We start from the raw sequence: 21,438 nt of genomic DNA on the forward strand, positions 1-21,438 counted from the left end.
AAGAAAAATGTTAGACACCGGAGAAAGGGAGCAGCAGGTGGGGATGAAAAGTGCCCCCCTGACTGCCCTCCTGTCTGAAGGAGGGTGTGTGTGAGGTCCAGAGAAGGGGCTGGCTGGCTCAAGGTCCCTGCTCCTGCCTAGTCACTAAGGAGAGAGAATGTGGTGCAGGGACCTTGCTGAGGGTATCAGGGGTCTGGGAAAGCCATGGCAACAAGAAAGAAGCCCGGAGCTCAACTTCAGGGGAGAGACAGTCACCTCCGAGGCTGGCAGACCTCAGGTAGGGAAGGAGTCAAGGCTAGGTAGCCAAGATGATCTATAGATGGCCACTGTTATGAGAACTGGGGCTAAAGAGACGAGGTGACCCGACCAGAGACATTGACCCCAGCAGAGAGGGAGGAAGACCTCACCGACAGTGACAAAAGGCTATGAAGTGCAGTGACGGAAGCCAACAGAGTGACAGAAAGAAGTCACTCCCTCCACCCACGGCACAGCAGGAGAGAGGTGGAAAGTGTGAGGGCCACAGGAAAGATGGGCAATGGGTAGACCTCAGCTGGACACTCCCTCAACAGCAACCGATAGCAAGAAGCTCCAGGACCAGGTGGCCTCCTCGGGGCTACAGCAAGCCACCTCAGAAAACAAGTGCGCATCTCTGAGCCAGGGTTTCTCTGCCTCAGCACTATGGACATTTGGGACTGGATAATCCACTACCTCAAGCTCCATCCTCGGCACTAGAGGATGTCTAGACACATCCCTGGCCTCCGGGTGCTGGATATTAGCAGCAACACCCAATTATGACACCCAAGCTGTCTCCAGACCTTTGCCAAGTGTCCCCTAGGGGCAAGAGCCTGCCCTGTTGAGAACCACTGCTCTGACTCATGTCAGGTAGAGATCACACAGGTCTTCGATCTCTGGTGAGTCCTTGGTGGGCCCCCACTGTCACGTGGCTAGCGTCAGAGTCAGCCCGTTTCCTGTGGCCAGTGAAGCGTGCAGCTTAGCCATGACTTTCTAGGGAAGCGATCCTTCTATCCACCCGACCTATGACCAGGTGCAGAAGGAAAGGACGAGCAGAGAAGGGAGCGACTGAGCTCAGCTGCAGCAGGCGCTGGCATCACACTCACCCCTGCAAGGAGGCAGCAGGTTAGACAGTGTGAGCTTCCCTGACAGAGCAGGAGCCTGAAGAAACACAAAGCCAGCACTAGCCAGGCCTGCACTGGCTCTCAGCCTCCGAGTCGGGACGTCTGGGCAAAGCGGGACACGAGAGTTACACAACATCATCACACCATGCACACAAGACACAAGACACACAGTCCACGCCATCATACAACTTAGGCCACACAACAGACACTACATACACAGTGTAGAGACTATACATATACAACACACCATACAGCCCATACATGCCCACAGCTTTCATACACACACAACCCACATATACATATATACACAATAGCCCACATATTACTTATCCGTGATACAGCACTGGCTCTGTGCATACTCACACCCACATATAACATACACACAGCATACATATGACATCACGCATGAATACACACCCTCACGCTCACACACACATACAACTGAGGGACCATCCTATTCCCTCTGAGGCTGGCATTAACCCTGTCATCACCCTGAGGAGTTAACAAGGACCCACCTTCTGACGCCTTTCTCTGCTTCCTCAGTATTTAAGGACAGCATTGTGAACGCTGCAGCCCATGCGCCAGCCAGCTCAAACAAAAACAGACTCACGGTACAACACACACGGCACCCTGACCTCGCCAGAGGGGCTCTGTTGAATGAAAAAACCATAGCTGCCTCAAATCTCTAGGCAGAAATCAACCCAAAAGATGTCACCCTGGGCAAGCCGAGTTCAGGTTCCCATGGAGTCGTGAACTTTGCGTATGTCCCTACTTCGTAAGGACCTATGAGGATCAAGTCCCAGGATGTTCAGGCGAACCATGCAGAGGCTGCAATCACCTACCTGGAAAGCCCCAGGCTTCTCTAAGTTCTCTCTTCACGTCCTTGTCCTGGGCTTCATTTTCTGTCCCAAGAGTGGGGACATTGTGACCTTTGAATCCCATGTAAAGATAAGCCACCACGCAAGGATTGACAGTCTCAGTATTCATTAGCTTTGCTCAAACCCCTTCACTTTTCCCCCCAAGGAACAGTTAAAAAGTGATGGCATCCTGGCAGCTGAGGCTTAAGGTCCCAGCTTTGTCCCTGGGCCTGCCCTGCAGTTCTAGCCATCAGCAGGGTCCCTGCTCTGTAAGCCTTCCCTGTGTCTCTGATCTAAGGGACCACACCTTCCTCTCGGCTAAGACTCCAGGATGCCCCTCGCTTTGATGCACTCTCTTAAGTCTCTTTGCCCATCACCACTGCAGGCCGGGAGCATCTCTAAAGGAAACGCAGCGGCCCGGCCATCTCTGTACTTTAAAGACAAGCACATTGTGCAGCCCGCAGTGGGCGTTCCATAAATTCTGTCCAACTAGTGATTGAATGAGCGAATGTATGGACGGATGAATGAATTAACAGGAGCAAGTGCAGAATAAATCGTCGGCAAAGGCATTGCTCGGGCTGCACAGCTGGGCGACTGGCGATTTTTCATTTACACTTCACGCGCCCCACGAAATTCAAATTCTCATTACGGCACAGCACAGAACGCAGCCCGCGCTTTCAACGAGGACCCTGAGAAACGCGACAGTGGGGGAACTTTTAATGCGTTCTTCCTATTGATTACAGCCCCGTGGAAAGGGATGAAAAGATAGCTTCAAACGCTTTCATATGAAAGGCTAAAAGGAAGCAAATTGTGCATGGCTTGCTGAAGCCAGGCCTCTTCAGACACGCCACCGCCACCAACAAGACACGTCTGCTGCCCGCCACATGGCGCGTTGCCGTGCCAACATACATTCTGAGTCACCCAAGCAGATTTAATGCCATCGCCCCGACGACTTTCTCTCTGCCTTTTCTTGTGAAAATTGTTCAAGGGAAGACGCTGACCTACCTAGGAAATGGTTTTAATCAATTTTGTTCCGGAAATAACTATGGAAATGCAGATGCGCCTGTTTCTCTGCTTCTGGACATTAGGTTGTAACAAATGCCTGTGAAGTTCCCGCTCCATACCCCTCGGCCTATAGGGAGAACTGCCCTGAGTGGCAGCCGTTCAGAATCCTACATGAAGAGTCTGGGAGCATCAGCATATGAAAGCCCACAGACATGTAGGGAGGAGGCAAAGTTCCAAAACTGGACCTCACTTTGCACATACCATACAGACAACCATGACCATTTTTATTCAGGATCCTACCCTGGGCCCGTGAATCTCAGAGGCTGAGAAGCAGGACCCTCAGAATGGAGGTAAGGACAGTGTGGGACCAGACCCAGGGCTGTGTGGATGGCATCTTACAGACAGCCAGGTGACCAGACACTTGGAGCAGACATCAGGCAAGCTCAAAAGCATAGGGGCTGTACATTTCCATGTTGGTGACAGAATCATAGAGCATCCCAGTTTTCAGTGACAGAAAGATGATGCACATGGGGTAGGGGTGGGATCTTGGCAAATTTCCAAGAACATTAGGCCCCATGCCGATTTCCAGATGTGTTTCGCTCTCTACTCATTCAACTGCATTTAGTCACAGGTGTACTGTGTTTCAGTCTCATCAATAATCCTCTCAGGAAGGGAAGCAGTAGTATGAGGCTCAAAGAAGAAATGTATGCATCTCACCAAACCTGTACGAAGCCATGGCATCCATACCAAGGCCTGATACCATCCTGCTGGCCCCTGCCCACTAACCATGTTCTTTCTGAGGCTGTGTATTTACTTGTTTGTTTGTTTATGTGAGAGAGGGTCAGAAGACAATTCGTGACTCTGCTGGTCCCCTTTGGATGCTGTTCCCAGCCCTGGGATTGTCAGAGGCCCTGCTAAGGAAATGATTGACATCCTGAAGTCTCAAGTCCTAGTGACTAGATAGGCCTCCTCATCACCAGGCCCAGGGCCTCCTCATCACCACTGTATTGTTGTCTGGACCCTGATGCTTCATTGTTATTGGGCAGGACTGTGCACCATGGGATGTTCAGCAGTGGCCTTACCCTCTACCCACCAGATGCTAATTTCCCCATCACCCACCAGGCCCCCAGAAAATATGTCTCTGTATTGCCACATGTGTCGTGGGACAGTTGCTTCAGCAGAGAAACATTGCTAAGGTGTGAATCCCAAAGGCAAATGTTCCCTCACCTCGCCCTGTTTCTCTGGAATGCCTTATTGTTATGGAAAAAAAATGAAGATGGTCCAGAGAGTGAGGATGTATCAGCTGCTGTCTTCTGAGTATTTGTAACAAGCCCTTCGCAAGGACCTTGTGATTTGGTCATCACAGTAACCCTTTGGAACAAGACATATCACATCCAATGCCACAGAAGAGCAACTGGGCTGAGCTAAGTTAAAGCCTTTCTCAGCTCCCAATGTTGTGAGCAGAGACAGTTCTTTGGTCTACTCCCAGAGCTGCCCCCACCATGGTAGGTAACAGTGCCTCTTAGAAGATGAACCTCAAATCATATCCAGAATGCTCACACAACTCATCCCAAACCTGACATTGGAAACCATGTCTGCATGTGTTTTGGTTACAGGAGCAGTAGCAAGTCCAGGTATGTCCAATCTGTGGGCATATGTATGTGAGTGTATGAGGGTGTGAGAATTGGAGTAAGGGAAGGAAATGTTCCTAGGAGGGTTGACCCATGGCCAGGTCTCCCCAGCTACCCCCAACACAATAAAATACTGCAAAGCCAAATGTTGTAGGGAAACGATTCCCCATCAGAACTTGTTCAAACTTGTCTCATACCATGTGTGTATGGTATCCCTGGAATCAAGACCATAGGGCCCTTGAAGGTGTTGCAGGAAGATACCACACCAAAGCTGAGCAGAAACTTTGCCTGAAGATCCAGGTATAAGGGAGTGGGAGATTTTTGTCAGTGTAAAGCTGATCTTTTGAAGTATTTGGTCCACCTGAACCCATCACTCTTGAAGGGCTAAAATCCACAAAGAAGCAACACAGAACTCAGAAGTGAGACCCTGCTCCCCCATCAGGTACCTGGGGGCCTCCTTGCAGCTCTCTGTATGGACGGACGGTCCCACCCCATCCATCCCACCCCATGAGAGTCTGTATAGATCTTCATATTTCTCCTGAGCTCTGAGGCACTGTTTTTGACTTAGATGAGTGTCTCTGGGACCTGCCAGTGACAAAGTGACTCCCAGGGAGAAGCCCAGAAGTTAGAACTCCCACGTCCTGGTAAATACACCAGACTCGTACAGCTGCTTCCAAGAGAGGCCCCTAGAAGCCTCGGGTGCAATCACCTTAAACTTGGTGCCTCTCTGACAGTTGTGAATACACTTGTCCAGGGTGGGTCTCCCCCGGAGTGCTGGGATGGGCACTTGCATGAGGCTCCTCAGAGGACTAAAGGGCACTGAGCAGTGGTTAGGTTTCTGTTCCTTGGTGCCAAGGCTTTGGCAGCCATCAGTCTTCGTTTGCAGAAAACCCAAGCCACACTCAGAGTAAGCAGTTTATGCATCCAGGGGGAGTAGGCGGCACCAACAAGCGCTGCCTGCCATCCCTGGGACATCTGCCCTGCCAGTGCAAGTATGGAGGGTGCAGAGAGGTGTGGCTCCAGGAAGGAGCCTGAGGAAGCAAAGGCTGCTTTTTTTTTTCCCTGATAGCTGGGACACACCCACTACACCCTCCTAAAGTACAAACAAGTGCCACCGGTTGTTAGGGCACCAAGTGGCTTTCATACTTTGGGAGGCTGGAGGCTGGCATTTTGAAAGATCTATCCTTCACAAAGGAGTGGATTCTAAGTGTCATGGTCAGGGTTCTTACTGCTGTGAGGGAAGGGTTTCTTTCAATGTACAATTCCAGGCAACAGTCCATTGCTGAGGGAAGTCAGGACAAGAACTCAAGGCAGGAATCTGGAGGCAGGAACTAAAGCAGAGCCATGGAGGAGTGCTGTTCACAGGCTTGCTCTCCATGGCTTGTTCAGTCTGCTTTCTATAGCACCCAGGAGACCAGCCCAGGGATGGCACTACCCACAGGGAACTGGGCTCTCCCCTATTAATCATGGATCAAGAAAATGCACTCCAGGATGGACCACAAGCCAATCTAATGGGGACATTTTCTCAGATGAAGTTCCTTCTTCCAAAATGACTCCTTGCTTGTGTCAAGTTGACATAAAACTAGCCATCACACCAAGTGACAGAATTCCTGGGCCTCTGGTGTCTAGATTTAAGGGAAATCAAGGTCTCTTGGCTTCCCTTTTTCTGCCAAGTTCCACAGCAGATCCACCCACTCACACCATCTTCCTTCTGTCTTTCCAGTGCTCACATATGTGGAGTGGGGCAGACTATTCTTTCCATGTTAAGGGATGGCCAATTCCCTTGAGCACATTCTACACCCCTTGATTCTTCATTCTCCCACAGCGCCTCAGGAATGGTGCTGCAGAAGCCCAAGGCCGGACTTGGAGTATAAATGGCACGGATCCATCACCATGTCTTGAAGCCCCAGGGGAACAAAAAAGGGCATTTGTAAAAATACAGAGAGAGCTCTGTCACTGAGCCATCCCTGAGATGGAGGTGGCACCTGCACCCTGGGACAGCAGACTTGACAGACAAGAACCTTTCGGGGGTGATAGAGGAAATCCCCTTGGTGCAAAGGCACAGACTGGCAAACCTTTTTCTGTGTCCTCCCCTCATCTCAGAGCAGGAGGAGACAGCTAGATGGCTACCCTATGGCACAGAATGATAACAACGTAGAAAGTGGCAAGTAGTCTCCCCAACATCACCCCAGGGTCCCACATGACAGCAGGAGTTCCTGGACTAGGCCTGACACAGGAGAGCTGCCTGAGGACCAGGCAGAAAGGGCGTAGCAGGCATCATTACTGACAAATGACCATCAAGGACCCCTACCCAACCCAGCAAAGTGCAGCCACCTGACTTACCCAGTGCTCTAGAGAAAGGCAGAAGGTCTTCACTGGCCAAGATGGGGCTCAAAGCTGGAGGTGAGTTATGCTGGATATTTCCACTGAATGCAGACTAAGCTACAGCCTCTGGTCTGAGTCCACCTCTCCCTCTCTCACACTCCCCTTGCCCCTCGAGTTCACTTCTTAGAGAGTGTGTTTCTGCTCATTTGAACCACTTGAAACCTCAGAGCAGCCCTGAGGTCCCTGTTTATTGTCAGGGACCCACACTGGGCTGTAATTTTCCCTGACTTTACACGGCCATCTTCCTTATTCTCCCTTGTCAGTGATTTTGCCTATTGTTGGACTATTATCTCATTGTCTGTATTATTTCTGTCTATTATCTCATTGTCTATATTATCGCTGTCTAAGCAGAATGTTCTCTGGATCAAGGCCAACTGTTCAAGCACCAAAGAATGTAGGTGTGCATCCAGCAGGTACTAGTACAAGTTGTGCAGCCCTAGTGTCAAATTTTCAGGCATGAAGACCTTCACAGGATCTAGAAGCCCTGCAGCTGACATGGTCCATGTGTCCCTGGGGACCTCTAAGGCCACTGACTGTGAATGGGGGAAAGCCCGTGTACATAGGGGCTTTCCTGCAGAAGGGCAACCGCAGGGTCCCCAGATCAGCACTTTTGACTTTGATCTATCCTTTCCTGGGTTCCCAGCCCCCATGCAGATCATCCTGAGCTGGAGCAGGTAAGGGCATCTCTGAGCTTCTGCCTGGAACACTCACCTGTTGACACCTCTGGTGTTTCCTTGGCTCCATGGAGAATGGGTGAGGGTGGGAGACCCATTTCAAAAGAACGTTTTCAAACTCATTGTAGTGTAAACTAATGCACATGCTAGGCACTCGCTGCAGGGGGTGGGGGGGGTCTAAAGCCTTTATTTATTTGTTTGTTTGTTTATTTATTTATTTATTCATTTATTTTGAGGCAGTATGTATGTATTTAGAGACAGAGACTTACCACATAGCCCTGGCTACTTATGTATTTATGTATGTATGTATGTATGTATGTATGTATGTATTTATTTATTTATTTATTTTGAGACAGAGACTTACCACATAGCCCTGGCTACTTATTTATGTATGTATGTATGTATGTATGTATTTATTTATTTATTTATTTATTTATTTTGAGACAGAGACTTACCACATAGCCCTGGCTACTTATGTATTTATGTATGTATATATGTATGTATGTATGTATGTATTTATTTTGAGACAGAGACTTACCACATAGCCCTGGCTAGCCTGGAGCTCACTATGTAGATCCTGGCCTTGACTTCACAGAGATCCACCTGCCTCTGCCTCCAGAGTGCTGGGATGGGAGGTGTCTGTGATTGGCAAGTCACACAGCACACATAGCTCTCAGTCACACTTAGTAGGAAGAATAGGAAAGCAGTGCTGACCCTATGCCCTCAGCAGGGAGGTCTCATGGGCATGTGACTGCGGAAGACGGCAGGCGTTGAGATGAGGACTTGTGCTCCTGGGCAGTGGACAGAAGGCCGCACATCTTTCACGGCAAGTTCTACCCAACAGCCATTGAGCTGTACCAACCCTTGCCTTCCTTGTCCTCCCCCACTCCCCAGACTCATCACTGCCTGAAAATGGTCCTTCAGGAGCAAAGCAATACTGCTCACCCGGCCCAGATGCTGCCATTATACCAGTTCATCCATGGGGACCCCAGCAGTCCATCCACAGGAGCCCCACAGTTGGGCTTTATGGCAGTTCTCTCTCACTGAAAACTGTTCTTACGTGGGTCTGCCACACACATCCATTCATTAGCAGCATGCAGGCCGTCCAAAGCCCAAGCACGCTTTCAAAACAGAAACCCAGATGCAGCTTTAGGAAACAAAAATCTTTATTTAAAAAAATAACTTACAAATAAAGAGAACGCTCTGTTCCCTTTGTTCACGGGTTGGTGGCCAGAAACATAACTCTACAATATGGTTCATGTCACAGACTGCATTGCTGGGCAGTTTTTGTTCCATATCCTGTGCCGGCACAAAACACCACACAGATATAAAACTATTGTAAATAAAACATTTCAGCCAAGACTGGCATAAATTTTTATATATATATTTATATATATTTTTTCAAATCAGCTAACAATTAATGTCATCCTTAGTCAAAACTCAAGTCCAGCTAATCTGAGGCCTACATGGTCTGAATACAACAGCGTTACACCTCCCATACAATATTTAAAATATATTTAACTTTGAAATACATTTATAAGGTACATCCATAGTGAGAAAATAAAGTCTCAAAACTTAAATACAAAAGTCACCAAGTAAAAACTTGAGGAAACACAGAAGATACTATTGTACAGATGTCCATGAGCCCCTCCTGAGGCTGGCTTTAATACACAGCTCTGGCTGCAAAGCACAGTCCTGCCTGGGGCAAGCTGTCAGGATGAGCGTCCAGGTGACAGCCATCTTGGCTGGATTTTGAGAGACAGGAAGCGTGGTCACACGCCTTCTTCTCTTCATACCACTTAAGCCACAGGGCCTCAAGCTATTTTGCTTTCTTCTAGAAACCACAGGGCCCAGCGCCCGACTAGCAACACGCATATGTCCCCACACCTCTGCAGAGCGATCACTTGGTGTTCTGTTCCAGGGCAGAGTACTCCGTCTCTGACACTCTGGAGGCATCGATGAGCTTGGTGAGGCCTGTCTTGGCTGAGTACTTGAAAATGAAGGCCTTCATCAGCTCGTACCGGTAGTTGCGGTTGATGAAGCTGTAGAGCACTGGGTTGACACAGCAATGCACCAGGGACAGGCACTGTGTGACATGCAGCGCCGTGAAGAGCACGTTCTCCAGCTGGCAGGTGAACGGGATGTAGTGCAAGATGGAGAAGATGTCCAGAAGAACCACAGCGTGGTATGGCAACCAACACACCAGGAAGACCACCACGTAGGAGAAGATGATCTTCCGGCTGCTGTGCTTCTCCTGGTCACCTGACGCTGACATGGCTCTGGCGAGCAGGAAGTAGAAGATAGCAATGATTGTGAAGGGAACAGCAAAACCCAAGATGACGGAGACCAGCTCCATGCCTATCAGCCACTCCTTGATGCTGTGCTCAGGGTAGAAGGACCGGCAGTAGGTCTCGTTGTTAGAAGCAGATGTAACCGTCTTCAGGTAGTAGGTATCAGGCAGGGACACAAAGAAGGCCAGCAGCCACACCAAGATGCAGACAACGCGTCGTGCCATCTTCTTCTTATAGCTAGAGGTGCTGGTAAAGTAGGTGATGGAGAGATAGCGGTCCACGCTCATGCATGCCAGGAAGAAGATGCTCCCAAAAAGGTTGATGGAGAAGATGAGGTGTGTGACCTTGCATGTGAGCTCACCCATGGGCCACTGGTTATGCTGCACGAGACTGACCACCCAGACAGGGATGGTGATGACGACCCACAGGTCTGCAATGGCCAGGTTCAAGATGTAGCAGTGTGTGTCATAGCCTGTGGTCTTGGCCTGGATGTTCACCCAGACCACCACGGAGTTGGCAATCATGCCAATCACGAAGATGAAAATGTAGATGAAGGAGAGCGTGTACAACAGTACACTCTTGTTGGGCATGGTGGGACACTGCACAGTGTCCACCACAATGCAGTCGCTGCTGTTGCATGGCCAGTTGATGTCGGAGTAGTTCCCAGGTTCTGCATAGTCAAACAGATGCACATCCATGGTCTGGAGGAGAGCCGCCAAATGACCTACAGCAAAGGAAACTGGACAGACAGAGAGACAAGGTCATTTCACTGGGACAACATCAGGTCTCAGTTAAAACATTCATTTTGCTTTATGAAGTCTTCACAAAGAAAGGAGGAAAGAAAACAAGCATCGTCGACTGGGGGAAACAAAGGCACACACCAGCTACAGCTACATGATGCTGACGAGAGGCTGTGCTTGTGTTCTGTGTTTTTCCAGGACTGTGTTATCGAGGCATCAGTTTGGCTGAGTCCTGGGTGTGAAATCAACATGAGACAAGGGCCAAAGAAATGTCAGACGGTAGAGCCCTGGACACAGTAACACTGTTGGCCTGCCGGTGCTCAGCGGGAGTCCACAGAACCATTTCACTGACATCCCCAAGAGTGGCAGGGTTGATTTGCTCCTGGCATGAACATTACCAGTGTGTTGCTTTGGTGTCTTAATGAAAGCACTTTAAATCCCCTTCCAATCTGCATTTAAAATGGGACTCTGTTTTCAGGCTTTTTGCAACATCCATCTGCTAACCTGGAGCCTCCCTGGGTCCTCACCTACCCTCAACTGACAGTCACGAAGGCCACAGGAAACACAGCCAGCATGTGTGGAATGCCCTGCCGTCTGATTGTACCCCAAACTTGAGGACTCTGGGTTTGCTGGGAGTTTTCAGCCGAGGGCAACCCGCCAGCTGCCTCAAGCTCTCAGCCTCTGCCTGAGTTTCCGTTTCTTACTTGCTCAACTGACTTAAGAGCACTGTGTGCCGAGACTCGAAGCAGATAAGCCATCCGCCACCTGCTGTACCTCTGAAGGGCTGATGACTGATGTCCTTGCTGAACGGCCTGACCTGAAGCCAACACGCTTAGCTGTCATCTTGTCACACCTAGTGAGAATCTGACCCCAGGGTAGCACTATGCCTGGGGTGATTTCTCCACAGACACTGTAGGGACTGCCGGGAGCTGTCTTCTAGTGCCCATCTGTTCATGGTTCTGGGACAATTGACCATGTCATCACAGCCAAACTACACTGCATGACCCGAATGGAGAGGCATCCAGTCACATGATGGCACCAGTCACGGGGTGATAACTGAAACAGAGCCAAGCTTGCCTTTCAGGTTCACTGGCGATGGACTCCAGGTTACGCATGAGAACTCCCATGGGGCAGCAGTCAGTGGGTCAGTGCCCAGGGGGCTGACACCAAGATATGAAAAACCACCAAATCCAGGATTGGACATACCTGGGTTAACATGATGGCTTCTCAATCACATCTAAACTAAGATTTAACCTGCCTGTGTCTGCTGTCCCAGGGCAAAAGGGCACAACACAGAAGCTGAGAACCAGCAGGAGCGCCACAAACCTTCACCTCCAGCACATGGCCAGGAGGAGAGCACAGAGGACTCTCCAGCTGGAAGTGGCCAGTTACCCCCGTTAGCAAAGCCTGACCTCACTAACGAGAATGCTGGCAATGCGCTCTTAGGAGTATTAAATCCCTGACAGAGGGGAAGTCAAGAGCTGGCAGGCGACAGCAAGTCAGAGAGCTGTCTCCTTCGAGACAATGGGGATGCAATCTTTAAAAGAAATGACTTCTGATGCCACTTAGGACCACCCACACCCTCAACCCACAGCAGGTTATCCACTCCTGAACCCCAACTAAAGGAGAATGCCTCTAAGGCTCTGAGGGGGCTTCTTCCCTGGCAACCTGGACAGACTCTGTGTCCTCAGCTGCTGATGGAAGATCTCGCCTTCTCAATGGGGAGCTTCACCTCCACCCATTCAGAGTGTCTCCCATGGATGGAGAGGGCGATGGTCCTCAGAGATGTCCTGGCATGGACCCAGAGCCCATGCAGCATAGAAGATGCTGGTTCTGTCCTACAACACAGTTCTGAGAAGCACAGAAGAGCAGCTGTCGGGGCTGCAGAGAGTCCCTTCCAAAGGATGGGTCCTCCGTGACCCGCTGGACTGGCCTCTGGTAACAGTGCCAGCCCCAGGTTGCTTAGAACTGCTACACACACACACACACACACACACACACACACACACACACACACACACACACACACTGCCTGCTGACTCTCCACTCTGAGCTCCTGACTTGGAAGGAACAAACAAGAATTGTGTCCTTCATGACTCCAGGGCAAAGATCTATTTTCTTTTTACTCTATTTCATTAAAATAAAACACATGGTGGCACACACCTCAAACCCCAGCACTCAGGTGTGGAAGCAAGAAGATCAAAAGTTCAAGGTCATCCTCAGCTGCCTAAGAAGTTGGAGGCCGGCCTGGATTACAAGAGACTCAGTCTAGACAGGGCCTTTTCAGTCCTCTCTGACCTGGAGTCTCTACAGAGCAGAGATAGGATTTAAAAAAAAGAACAACCTGGCCCACAAGCATACAAAAGGAGGGATGGAAAAAGGGGAAAGGAATGCTTGGTTGACAATGGTGTGGACCCGTCCTTGACCTACTGGTCTAGCCTGTGGCTTCAGTAAACACAGTCAAGGAGGCTGAAACTCAAAAGAAAGAACTGGCCTCAAGCCTAGATGACTTGACCTTGGATCCTGAACCTGTCCTCCTTCTCTGTCCGCATCAGGAGGCGGCACCTGGCTCCGACTTCCCTTGCCTTCAGTGCCCAGGCATGCGTAGTGCTGGCAGTGGTCCAAAAAGGCCCCATGCAGCACAGGGGACAGGAGAGGGTGTCTGCCTTCTGCGTTCTTCCACTGTCCCTGCAGAATCAACTCTCCGGCTCTAGTGTGCATTTGCTAATCTTGGCATTGTTCGAATTCTAGAACAGCAGTGGATGGTAGCAGGGGCTTGAGGATCCACACCCCCGCTCCCAGCCTGTTGGCTTCTGGCTTTTACCATTGGGGAAAAAAAATCATGGTTTCATGACCATTGGGTTCCAGAGTCACAGCAGCATTTCTGGGGCAGGCGCAGAGCCCTAACCACACCTTCCGGGCTGTTCCTACTTCTGAGGCTCCCTGGCACTGTGGAAGAGTCTCAAGCAGGGGTGAAGCTGTCATGGTCCCATTCTGAAGGACAAAGCTGAAGCTGGTGACTCCTCTGGGCACTGTGACTACCCCACACTGGGCAACACCCACCCCAGCCAGGTGAAGCTAGAGAGCCCCACACTGACCACCCACCTTCCCCGGCCCCTGACTGGATGTCTCCTCCCTGCTATAGAAGGCTCCTGGAGACCAGGCAAAAGGAGCAACCTGACCCTCTCTGCTTCAAATGGGTGACTAAGGAAGAGATGTCCGAGAGTCACCCACAGCCTGGCCTTCGTCATTTGGACATCATTAGTGCATCGGGTTCTAGAAACAACTAAGACTGATTCTAGAAAACAGATAACAGGACGATCCATCTTCTTAGGGACAACAAAAGCTACATGTTACCTGGTTGTGGTCTGGAAGCCACAGCCCCTATGCAGGACATCAGGTGTGTGCCCTCCTAACACTGGTAATGTCTGCCCACCACTGAAGCCAAGAGCCCTCCTCCATTTCTTGCTTAATCCTCAGCAAATGGCCTTCAGCCCTTTTGACAGAAGCGGAGTCATGATACAGTCAACTGAATGACATCCACCCACACAGTCCTTGGAATCCACCAGTCCAGGACAAAGCTCTGAGAGAAATCTGAAAGTGAAGACCAGTAAGAGAAAATGAGACTCTACTGACCTCCCAGAGAGCCCCGCATGAAGACCTGGACTCGCTCCAGCAGACATGGGATTCCCGGGCAGTTCAGGAGGAACGGACTACATTCCACACTAATCTGGATGGGCAGGAGTTTGTGTCCAGAATTAATGTCTCTTGGCCATCATGACAGGTCTGTTCATGCTGGCAACAAGGAGGGCTGACCACCAAGGAGACCAGAAAGAGCTTTCCCCATCCTGCCCAGTCACCCCACCGCTGGAATCAACCCTGGTTCCTTCCCTGCTGTCTTTAGGTCAGAGGTGAAGAGTGATTTGTCATGTGCGCCTGCACACAGTCTCGTTCTTGTTCACTCAAAGTCCACCCCCTGGGAAGGCGGGGATGAGACCCACTTCAGATGCTTCCAGTGGACCACATCTGGGTAAAGAACGCATAGGGAGAGGGAGGAGAAGAGTCTCCGAATGATGATTTTATTCTATGATTTTACAAATTCATGAACCTCTTCTTGAGATACCCACCTGTCCTCAAATACATATCCAAGGTATCTACTAAAGCGACATTTGTTTACCAGCAAAAACTGCTGGCTGCGTAGATGTTCAACAATAGCAGACCAGTTCAATAAAGCGTGGTGCATCTACTGTGTGGAATATGACACAGCTGTAAAGGGAGGCGGGGTGGGGGATGGGGGTGGCAGGGGTGGGGGGGAACTACTTTTAAGAACAAGGGCAGTAAATGGCGTGCTGTTAAGCAAAAGGCAAGACGCAGATGCACAGCAGCCTGCCACACAATCCCATTGATGTCAGAGAAAAGGCAAAATTAGGAGGGTTTTATATGCAAATACATGCATATAAAGACACAGACAAAGATCTGCGATGAGGCTAAGACTTTGGGCGGGGAAAATAAACAGGAGGCAAAGGCATTTTGACTCCAGAAAAACGCCCAAATTATTGCAAAGTTCACATCAAAATGATCTAAATTTTAGCAGAGGGAGGAATGAGCCACTGACCATTAAAGGCTCTGCTTTTCTGGACCAGAGATTCACTAAAGCAAGAGTGTCCGAGTGGGCTCGCTCTTCCCAAGACTGACTCTCAGTTCATTCAGTCTTGCCTGTCAGTGACTTTGCCCATTATCTACGCGTAGACATCACCCACATCTGTCCAGCTCTCCCATGAGTCCACAGCCCATCAAGTGGTTCAGCCATGCCTCCCAGTCCCAGTGGCCCAAGAGTCCTCTTTGTGAAGTGGAAGACTTTCTCAGAGATATGCCTCTCACTTCTAAGGTTCACTACTCTCCATAAAATGTCCTGGATCACACCCAGCTGCTGCAAGCAGCCTGCGGTATCCAGCTGTTTTCAAATGGCTCGCCTAAGCTCTCTAGCATGCTGGGACAGCACCAGAATTAGAAGCATCCAAATTTAGAGTCTCCATGGGGTGGTGGTTTGGGCTGTGATCCATATGTCCTTATCCCCAGAAAGATCCTTCGGGAGAATGCCAAGTGTGTTCAGGTGTCTGGCTGAGGTTCACCAAATTGCCTCAACATGTTCGCCACATCCCAATGGAGAGTAGAAGACCCTTCTCAGCCTGGTCCTGTCCCACCCCTCCCGTCCAAGAGCTGTGTATTCCACTGTGTAGTGCAAAGCTGTCCACACTGCTGCCCTATACATCTCTTCCCCACCTTTGTTTAACTCATGGAGCAAAGTGACCTGGCATAGTGGTCATGCTCCAGGGATGCCAGCAGCCCGGGCAACACTGAGCATCCGCAGACTCAGCTGCAGTCCCTTTCCAGATGATTCAGACGCTCTCTTCTCAGAGGCACTGCTCTAGGGCAGGTAAAGATGTCAAACCGGGACCACCTCCCCCCATGTACCCACCATCTAAACAAGACCATCTGGGAGGTACAAAGGCTTGTTACCCTCCCGGGCATGGGCACATCCTTCAGTAGTAAGATGGGGAACCTTCAGGAGAACAGAACGGAGGCAAGTCAGGACGTCACAGAGGTATTGCTGAAAGGTGAGTCACTGTCTCCATGGAGGAGAGCAGAGATCAGAGGTGAGCCTTGACCTATGGCCAAGGAGGGTTAGCCTTAGCCTGTCTATAATAGCACAGGTTTGGAGAAAGGCCATGGCTTTGGGACAGAGAGGATTTAAAGACAGAGGTGCCACACAGTCGAAAAGGCCTGGCCCAGGATCCCTTGGAAAAAAAGGCTTACTGACCCACAGAAGTCAGATAAGATAATGTGGTTCCAGCCCGGAGGACCCAGACCCTGCTAGGAAACAAGAAGCCCTCTGGGCCTGTCAGACAGCTGCCTCCACTTCCTTTACAAGTTTTCTGCAACTTGTGGACTGTGTCCCACATGGAACTTCCTGGAGAAATTCAGTGTGGACTCAAGCCGGGAGGTGACATTTGTCCAGCCGCCTTCACTATCTACACCTCTGGAAACAGGTCAGGGCAGGTGACGGGACAGAGGGATGAAAAAAGAAGTATGTACGTGCTGCAGCTTGTCCACACTCCAGCAGCAGGATCCGGGCTCAGCATCTCCCATTTGGGTCCTGGGCTGTAGTCCCAGTGTTTCCAGTTGGCTGGGAGAGTCTACATGGAGTGCGCTGCTGAAGCAGGAGAGTCTGGCCACCTCTGTAGAACCATGAGGCCCACCAGGGAGGTGACGGCTGCAGTGTTGCTGGTGAATCAAATCCTGGCTTAAGTCTATTTGAAACCCATATCCAACCCGGGTGACATCTACCCAGGCAGCTCTCCATGGCCAAATACTAGTCTTGAGTGCAGAAAGGGAGGGACTCTGTCTATCCCCCAGCACCGAGCTGGGAAACAATGCTGTCTTGACCACACATTCACTGTGGCCCTGAGTAACCTTACTTCATATAAGTAAGGAATTGCTTTGAATTATTTGAGAACTCAAAAAAATAATAAATACAGAGAGAAAAATCCACACCCTGATTCCGATACAGGCCACCTATCCCCAGGGTTCTTGGCTGAACTTCCCAGCAACACATGAGACAGCCTTCTGCACCGTGAACACTCAACAGACATAATGAATGTCCCATCCAGAAACCGGATCAGAGCCATTGTGTTCAGTAGCCCAAGGGAGCAGAGCTTGCCTGCAGTGGAGAGATCTAGCCGTCCCTGTACCACACAAAGGCTGCCAGCTGGCAGGATATAGCCAAAGCCTGCATTCCCACCAGCTTAGGACCTGGGCAAGACAATGGGAGGTCCAGGGTTCCCAAGACCGTGTTACGAAAGCTGAGGCTCTTCCTATATACCACACTCAGAGCCAACAGGAAAATGAGAAGACCCAGTGGACACAGCCTTCAAACGCAGCTTCCCATGCTACCCAGGGCTCCACCAGTAGCAGTTCAAGGGCACCTGAGATAGCCTCTATCTCTCCCAGCTGTGGGCTAGAGAACAAAACACTGTTTGCTTCCAACCTACTTGTTCTCTGCAAAATTGTCGCCATAAAATTCCACAGTCCCTGGGATGTGTTAAGAAAGATAGAAAGAGAGAGAGAGAGAGAAAGAGAGAGAGAGAGAGAGAGAGAGAGAGGGGGGGGGGGAGGGAGGGGGGGGGGAGGGAGGGAGGGAGGGAGGGAGAAAGAAAAGAAAAGAAAAGAAAAGAAAAGAAAAGAAAAGAAAAGAAAAGAAAAAAAGTGGAGTTTGGGGGAGAGCAGACTAGCTGTCCCCTTCTTAACCATTTCTAAGTGAGTAGATTCTTGGCCAGAAAGGCATCAACCATTCCCTGCAGAAAATGCCCTTGCCTGCCACCTGGCCCCATCTGTTTATTTAGGCTGTCTGCTTTCATTGTAATAGAGGATAGGTGTCCCAGTGCCTGGGGACTTTGAAAACACTCATCACTACACATGATTATCAATTTTTATCTAAACACACAGATTTCAATTACAAGACTTTTTGTTTGTTTATTTATTTATTTTGAGGCACGGTATGTATGCTATGTAACCCAAACTGGCCTCGAACTCACTACAATCCTCCTGCCTCAGCCTCTAGAGTGCTGGAATTACAGGCATGCATCCACCTAACAAGGAACAAGAAGCATTTTAATACCATGCCAGTCCTTACGAATCCCTGGGTGGCTTAGGAATCCCAAGTAGGAATGCCCTCGGGCCCAAATTCCATTCTGTTTGCTCCAAAACCTGTGAGAAAAGGAAAAGTTCTGAAATCTCTGGGGCCCTTTCCTCCCTCGGTGACTCTTACAGTTTATAAAGAAGTATCCCCTTCAGCCTCAGCGCTGAGTAACTTCAACCAACTTCCCTATGTGGATCTGAAAATAAGAGCTCTTTGCCTCAAATCCTCACACAAAAAGCCACTGTTCTGGTTAACCAGGGTGTTTCGTGGTGTTTTTTTTTTTTTTCCATCTAGAAAGCCTATGCTTGGCCCCGCTCTGGGCCTGATTAGAAATCATAATACCTTCTTAGCTCCCTAAGGACTCGCTATTAATACTGGATAAGCTAACCTCCAAAGTCCTGACTCGGTTAAGCACAGGCTTGCTGCCGTGTAACTTTCTGGAACCTTAAAAAAATATCTATATGACTGAACCATGCATCTTCCTTTAAAAACAAACTGGCAAGCGCAACAGGCAACGGGCAGGCGGGCAGCTTTCCCCTGCTTTATACCTCTCCTCGCAGACAGCTCCCTCCTGCCCCTGCTGCCTCCTGGAGGCAGTGGCTGAGCTCAACCACAGAACACTCAGTGTTTACTGCTCAGACTGGGGAAATTAGAGCAAAATGTTTCCAAGCTCGAGCTTGAGTCCAACTCCCGGATAGGAGCCGTTTTCGCTCCATCTGGGGCAAGCTCCTATTCAGACGGGAGAAAGACCAGGGCTTTCTCCATTTAAAATCTGCAGCAAGCCAGCACAAACCAGAGTCCCCGGTCTCCTTTCTGGTCCTGCCCATCTGAGCTCCACAGTCTCCTGAACTAAATACATACAAAGCCAGCATCTGCTCCTTCAAAGAAAACCAGAAAGTTTCCACACTGGCACAGCGCACACTGAAGTCTCAGGGATGCCACTACCCCAGACACCTTTAAAAGGATGCTCGCTCCCACTCCACTTTGGAGAAATTAATTAATCTTGTTGTGAGCAAATGAATGGAGAGAGACACGGAGAGAAAGAGAGGAAGAGACAGCCTGTCTGCCTTTCACAGTGCCTCATTCTCCTAGCAGCCAGCAGCCAGGAGTCTTGGCTGATCACCCACCCCTGACCTCCCTCCGCAGTCCTCACGACTGGCCGCCCTGTGAACCTTTATGCACCCTAACAAAACTCCCCAATATTCACAGTTTCCTTGGAGAGTTATAAAATACTAGACTTTTTTTTTGTGTCAGCTTCTTTTTTTCCCCAATTGAAGCTGGGCAATATTTTCTCAAAATTAGATTAGCAGGGAAGCCATGAAGAGATAAGATGAGTTGTATCTAACACTGGACATTTACAACTTCCAGAATTCAGAAGCTGAGAATTCCCACCCCCACCCCCGCCCAAAGCACCGAGTTTAAACCCCATCCTAAACTCAGAAACATTTAGCCTGGTTGTCTAGTCTACTGGAGGACACCTCTGAACACAGCATATGCTCTTCTGAAAGTATGTTTATGTTTTTACAGCCAGTTCTACCTACTTCCAACCTGATAATCCGAAGTCGAGCAGGTAAACAGTGGTACCAAGCTCACCCCTAAGCCAGCTTTGGGCAAGCTGAATGGGGCATTCCTCATTCTCTCCAAAGTTCCTCTGCCTCCTGGAACTTAAGTACTCACAGCGACAAATCAGAGTCCAGTAACAGACATACACACGGAGATTTCCCTCCACGAGTGACTGAACTCAGATCCCCTCCACTCCCCAATCAGTAGTTTGCAATGCAGGAATGCAGCATGCAATCACCCTGAGTTTTCAAGACCAGACCCTGCGGGCTCAAAAGCCCCCAGCTCAGGGATCCAGAGTGTTCTCTGAAAACACCTCTAAGAGCAGGCGCCCTGCCCCTCGCTGTCGTTGCTCAGCGAAGATGTCTCGGAAGCACGGCTTTCTTACCTCTGGGCTGCCTGGGCTGTGGTTTGCCTTCCTGGCTGTGAGCGCTGCAGGCTCCTTCAGTGCCGAGCGGTTTGTAGCAACTGAGAACGCTCAGGCTCCGGGCTTGCCTTTTATATACACTGCAGGAAGGCGCCTCTAGGTGGCAGTTTTGCAGCCCTCGTATCTCTGCCCTCCTCCCTCCCACCACAGCTCAGGCAAGCGCGCTTGTACACGCGCACACGCCCTCCCTGTAACCCTCTCTGGGTTGTTGTTTTCTGCACAAACACACGCTTGGGAGCCCGCAGCCTCCCTTCCTTTGTAAAGTCTAGACCCCATGGGGGGAAATGTCAGCAGAAGAAAAACCAAAGGAGGTCCTAGAGCTTCGCAAAATGATCAAATATTGAGCTAGTCTCAGGTATATCTTCAATAATCTAATGAGCACCGGGAGTTCCTTTGAACGGCTGTAGCTTCAGGGAAGGCTTTGTTCCCAAGACAAATTACCCTGAACTTCTGAACTTCGGTGTTGATTTGTCGAGCTTGCGCGCTCTTTGTCGATTCCTCCAAAACAGAAGTCACACTTTGGAAAGGGAACAATTAATCGGCCCTGCACCGCATCACCCACAAGTGAAGGAAAGTGCCTTTAAGCTGGATTCTACTGGAACTTTTCCACAAGTCCTTGAGACCCTATCAAGACCGTGTTCTACACAGCCGAGCAGTGCCAGTCACTGACAAGGTCTTGTCGCAGGTGAGGTAGCAACCCTTTATCGCGATGATGAGGTTAGCAAACCTCTCTATCGCCATGGTCCTCAGCTAAATCAAAATCTACATACTTATCTAGGTGCTCCTGGTTAAGATTCCGTGTCAATATGCGTTCCTTGCAATACCGCATTGAGTAAAATCAAGCATAAAATGACTCAGTCTTTTACTTTTAAAGCTGAGTCACTGCGACGCCTCCCCCAAGGCCCCCCCACCCCCACCCTCCAAGTGCTGGCTGCCACCCTGCTCTCCGGTTCTCCTGGACTTCTAAAAAGCGGCTACAGTGACCAACGTGGAGGCACCAGCTGTATGCACTCTCCTGCCGGCGCTAGGACTT

At 50.0% G+C, this 21,438-nt stretch overlaps 1 protein-coding gene across 2 annotated transcripts; it reads right to left on the bottom strand.

The window, feature by feature from the left end:
* Positions 1 to 8,836: 8,836 nt before the first annotated feature.
* Positions 8,837 to 20,491, bottom strand: Ackr3 (atypical chemokine receptor 3). 2 transcript variants are annotated; one of them, XM_052750454.1, is made up of 2 exons: positions 20,367 to 20,491; positions 8,837 to 10,718 (listed from the first exon to the last, which is right to left on the bottom strand). In XM_052750454.1, exon 2 carries the CDS (start codon positions 10,675 to 10,677, stop codon positions 9,589 to 9,591), a length of 1,089 nt encoding a protein of 362 aa, XP_052606414.1. In that variant the 5' UTR covers positions 10,678 to 10,718; positions 20,367 to 20,491; the 3' UTR covers positions 8,837 to 9,588. The 2 variants fall into 2 exon arrangements, with proteins under 2 accessions (XP_052606414.1, XP_052606415.1); XM_052750455.1 differs by lacking the exon at positions 20,367 to 20,491 and adding an exon at positions 18,398 to 18,492.
* Positions 20,492 to 21,438: the final 947 nt, after the last annotated feature.

This window comes from Peromyscus californicus, unplaced genomic scaffold, assembly GCF_007827085.1.
Source record: "Peromyscus californicus insignis strain IS unplaced genomic scaffold, ASM782708v3 Scaffold_21__1_contigs__length_65335640, whole genome shotgun sequence".
Lineage (NCBI taxonomy): Eukaryota > Metazoa > Chordata > Mammalia > Rodentia > Cricetidae > Peromyscus > Peromyscus californicus.

Excerpts from the sequence above, each read along its gene's own strand:
- Ackr3 (XM_052750454.1), bottom strand. The coding sequence starts at position 10,677 with ATGGATGTGCATCTGTTTGACTATGCAGAACCTGGGAACTACTCCGAC.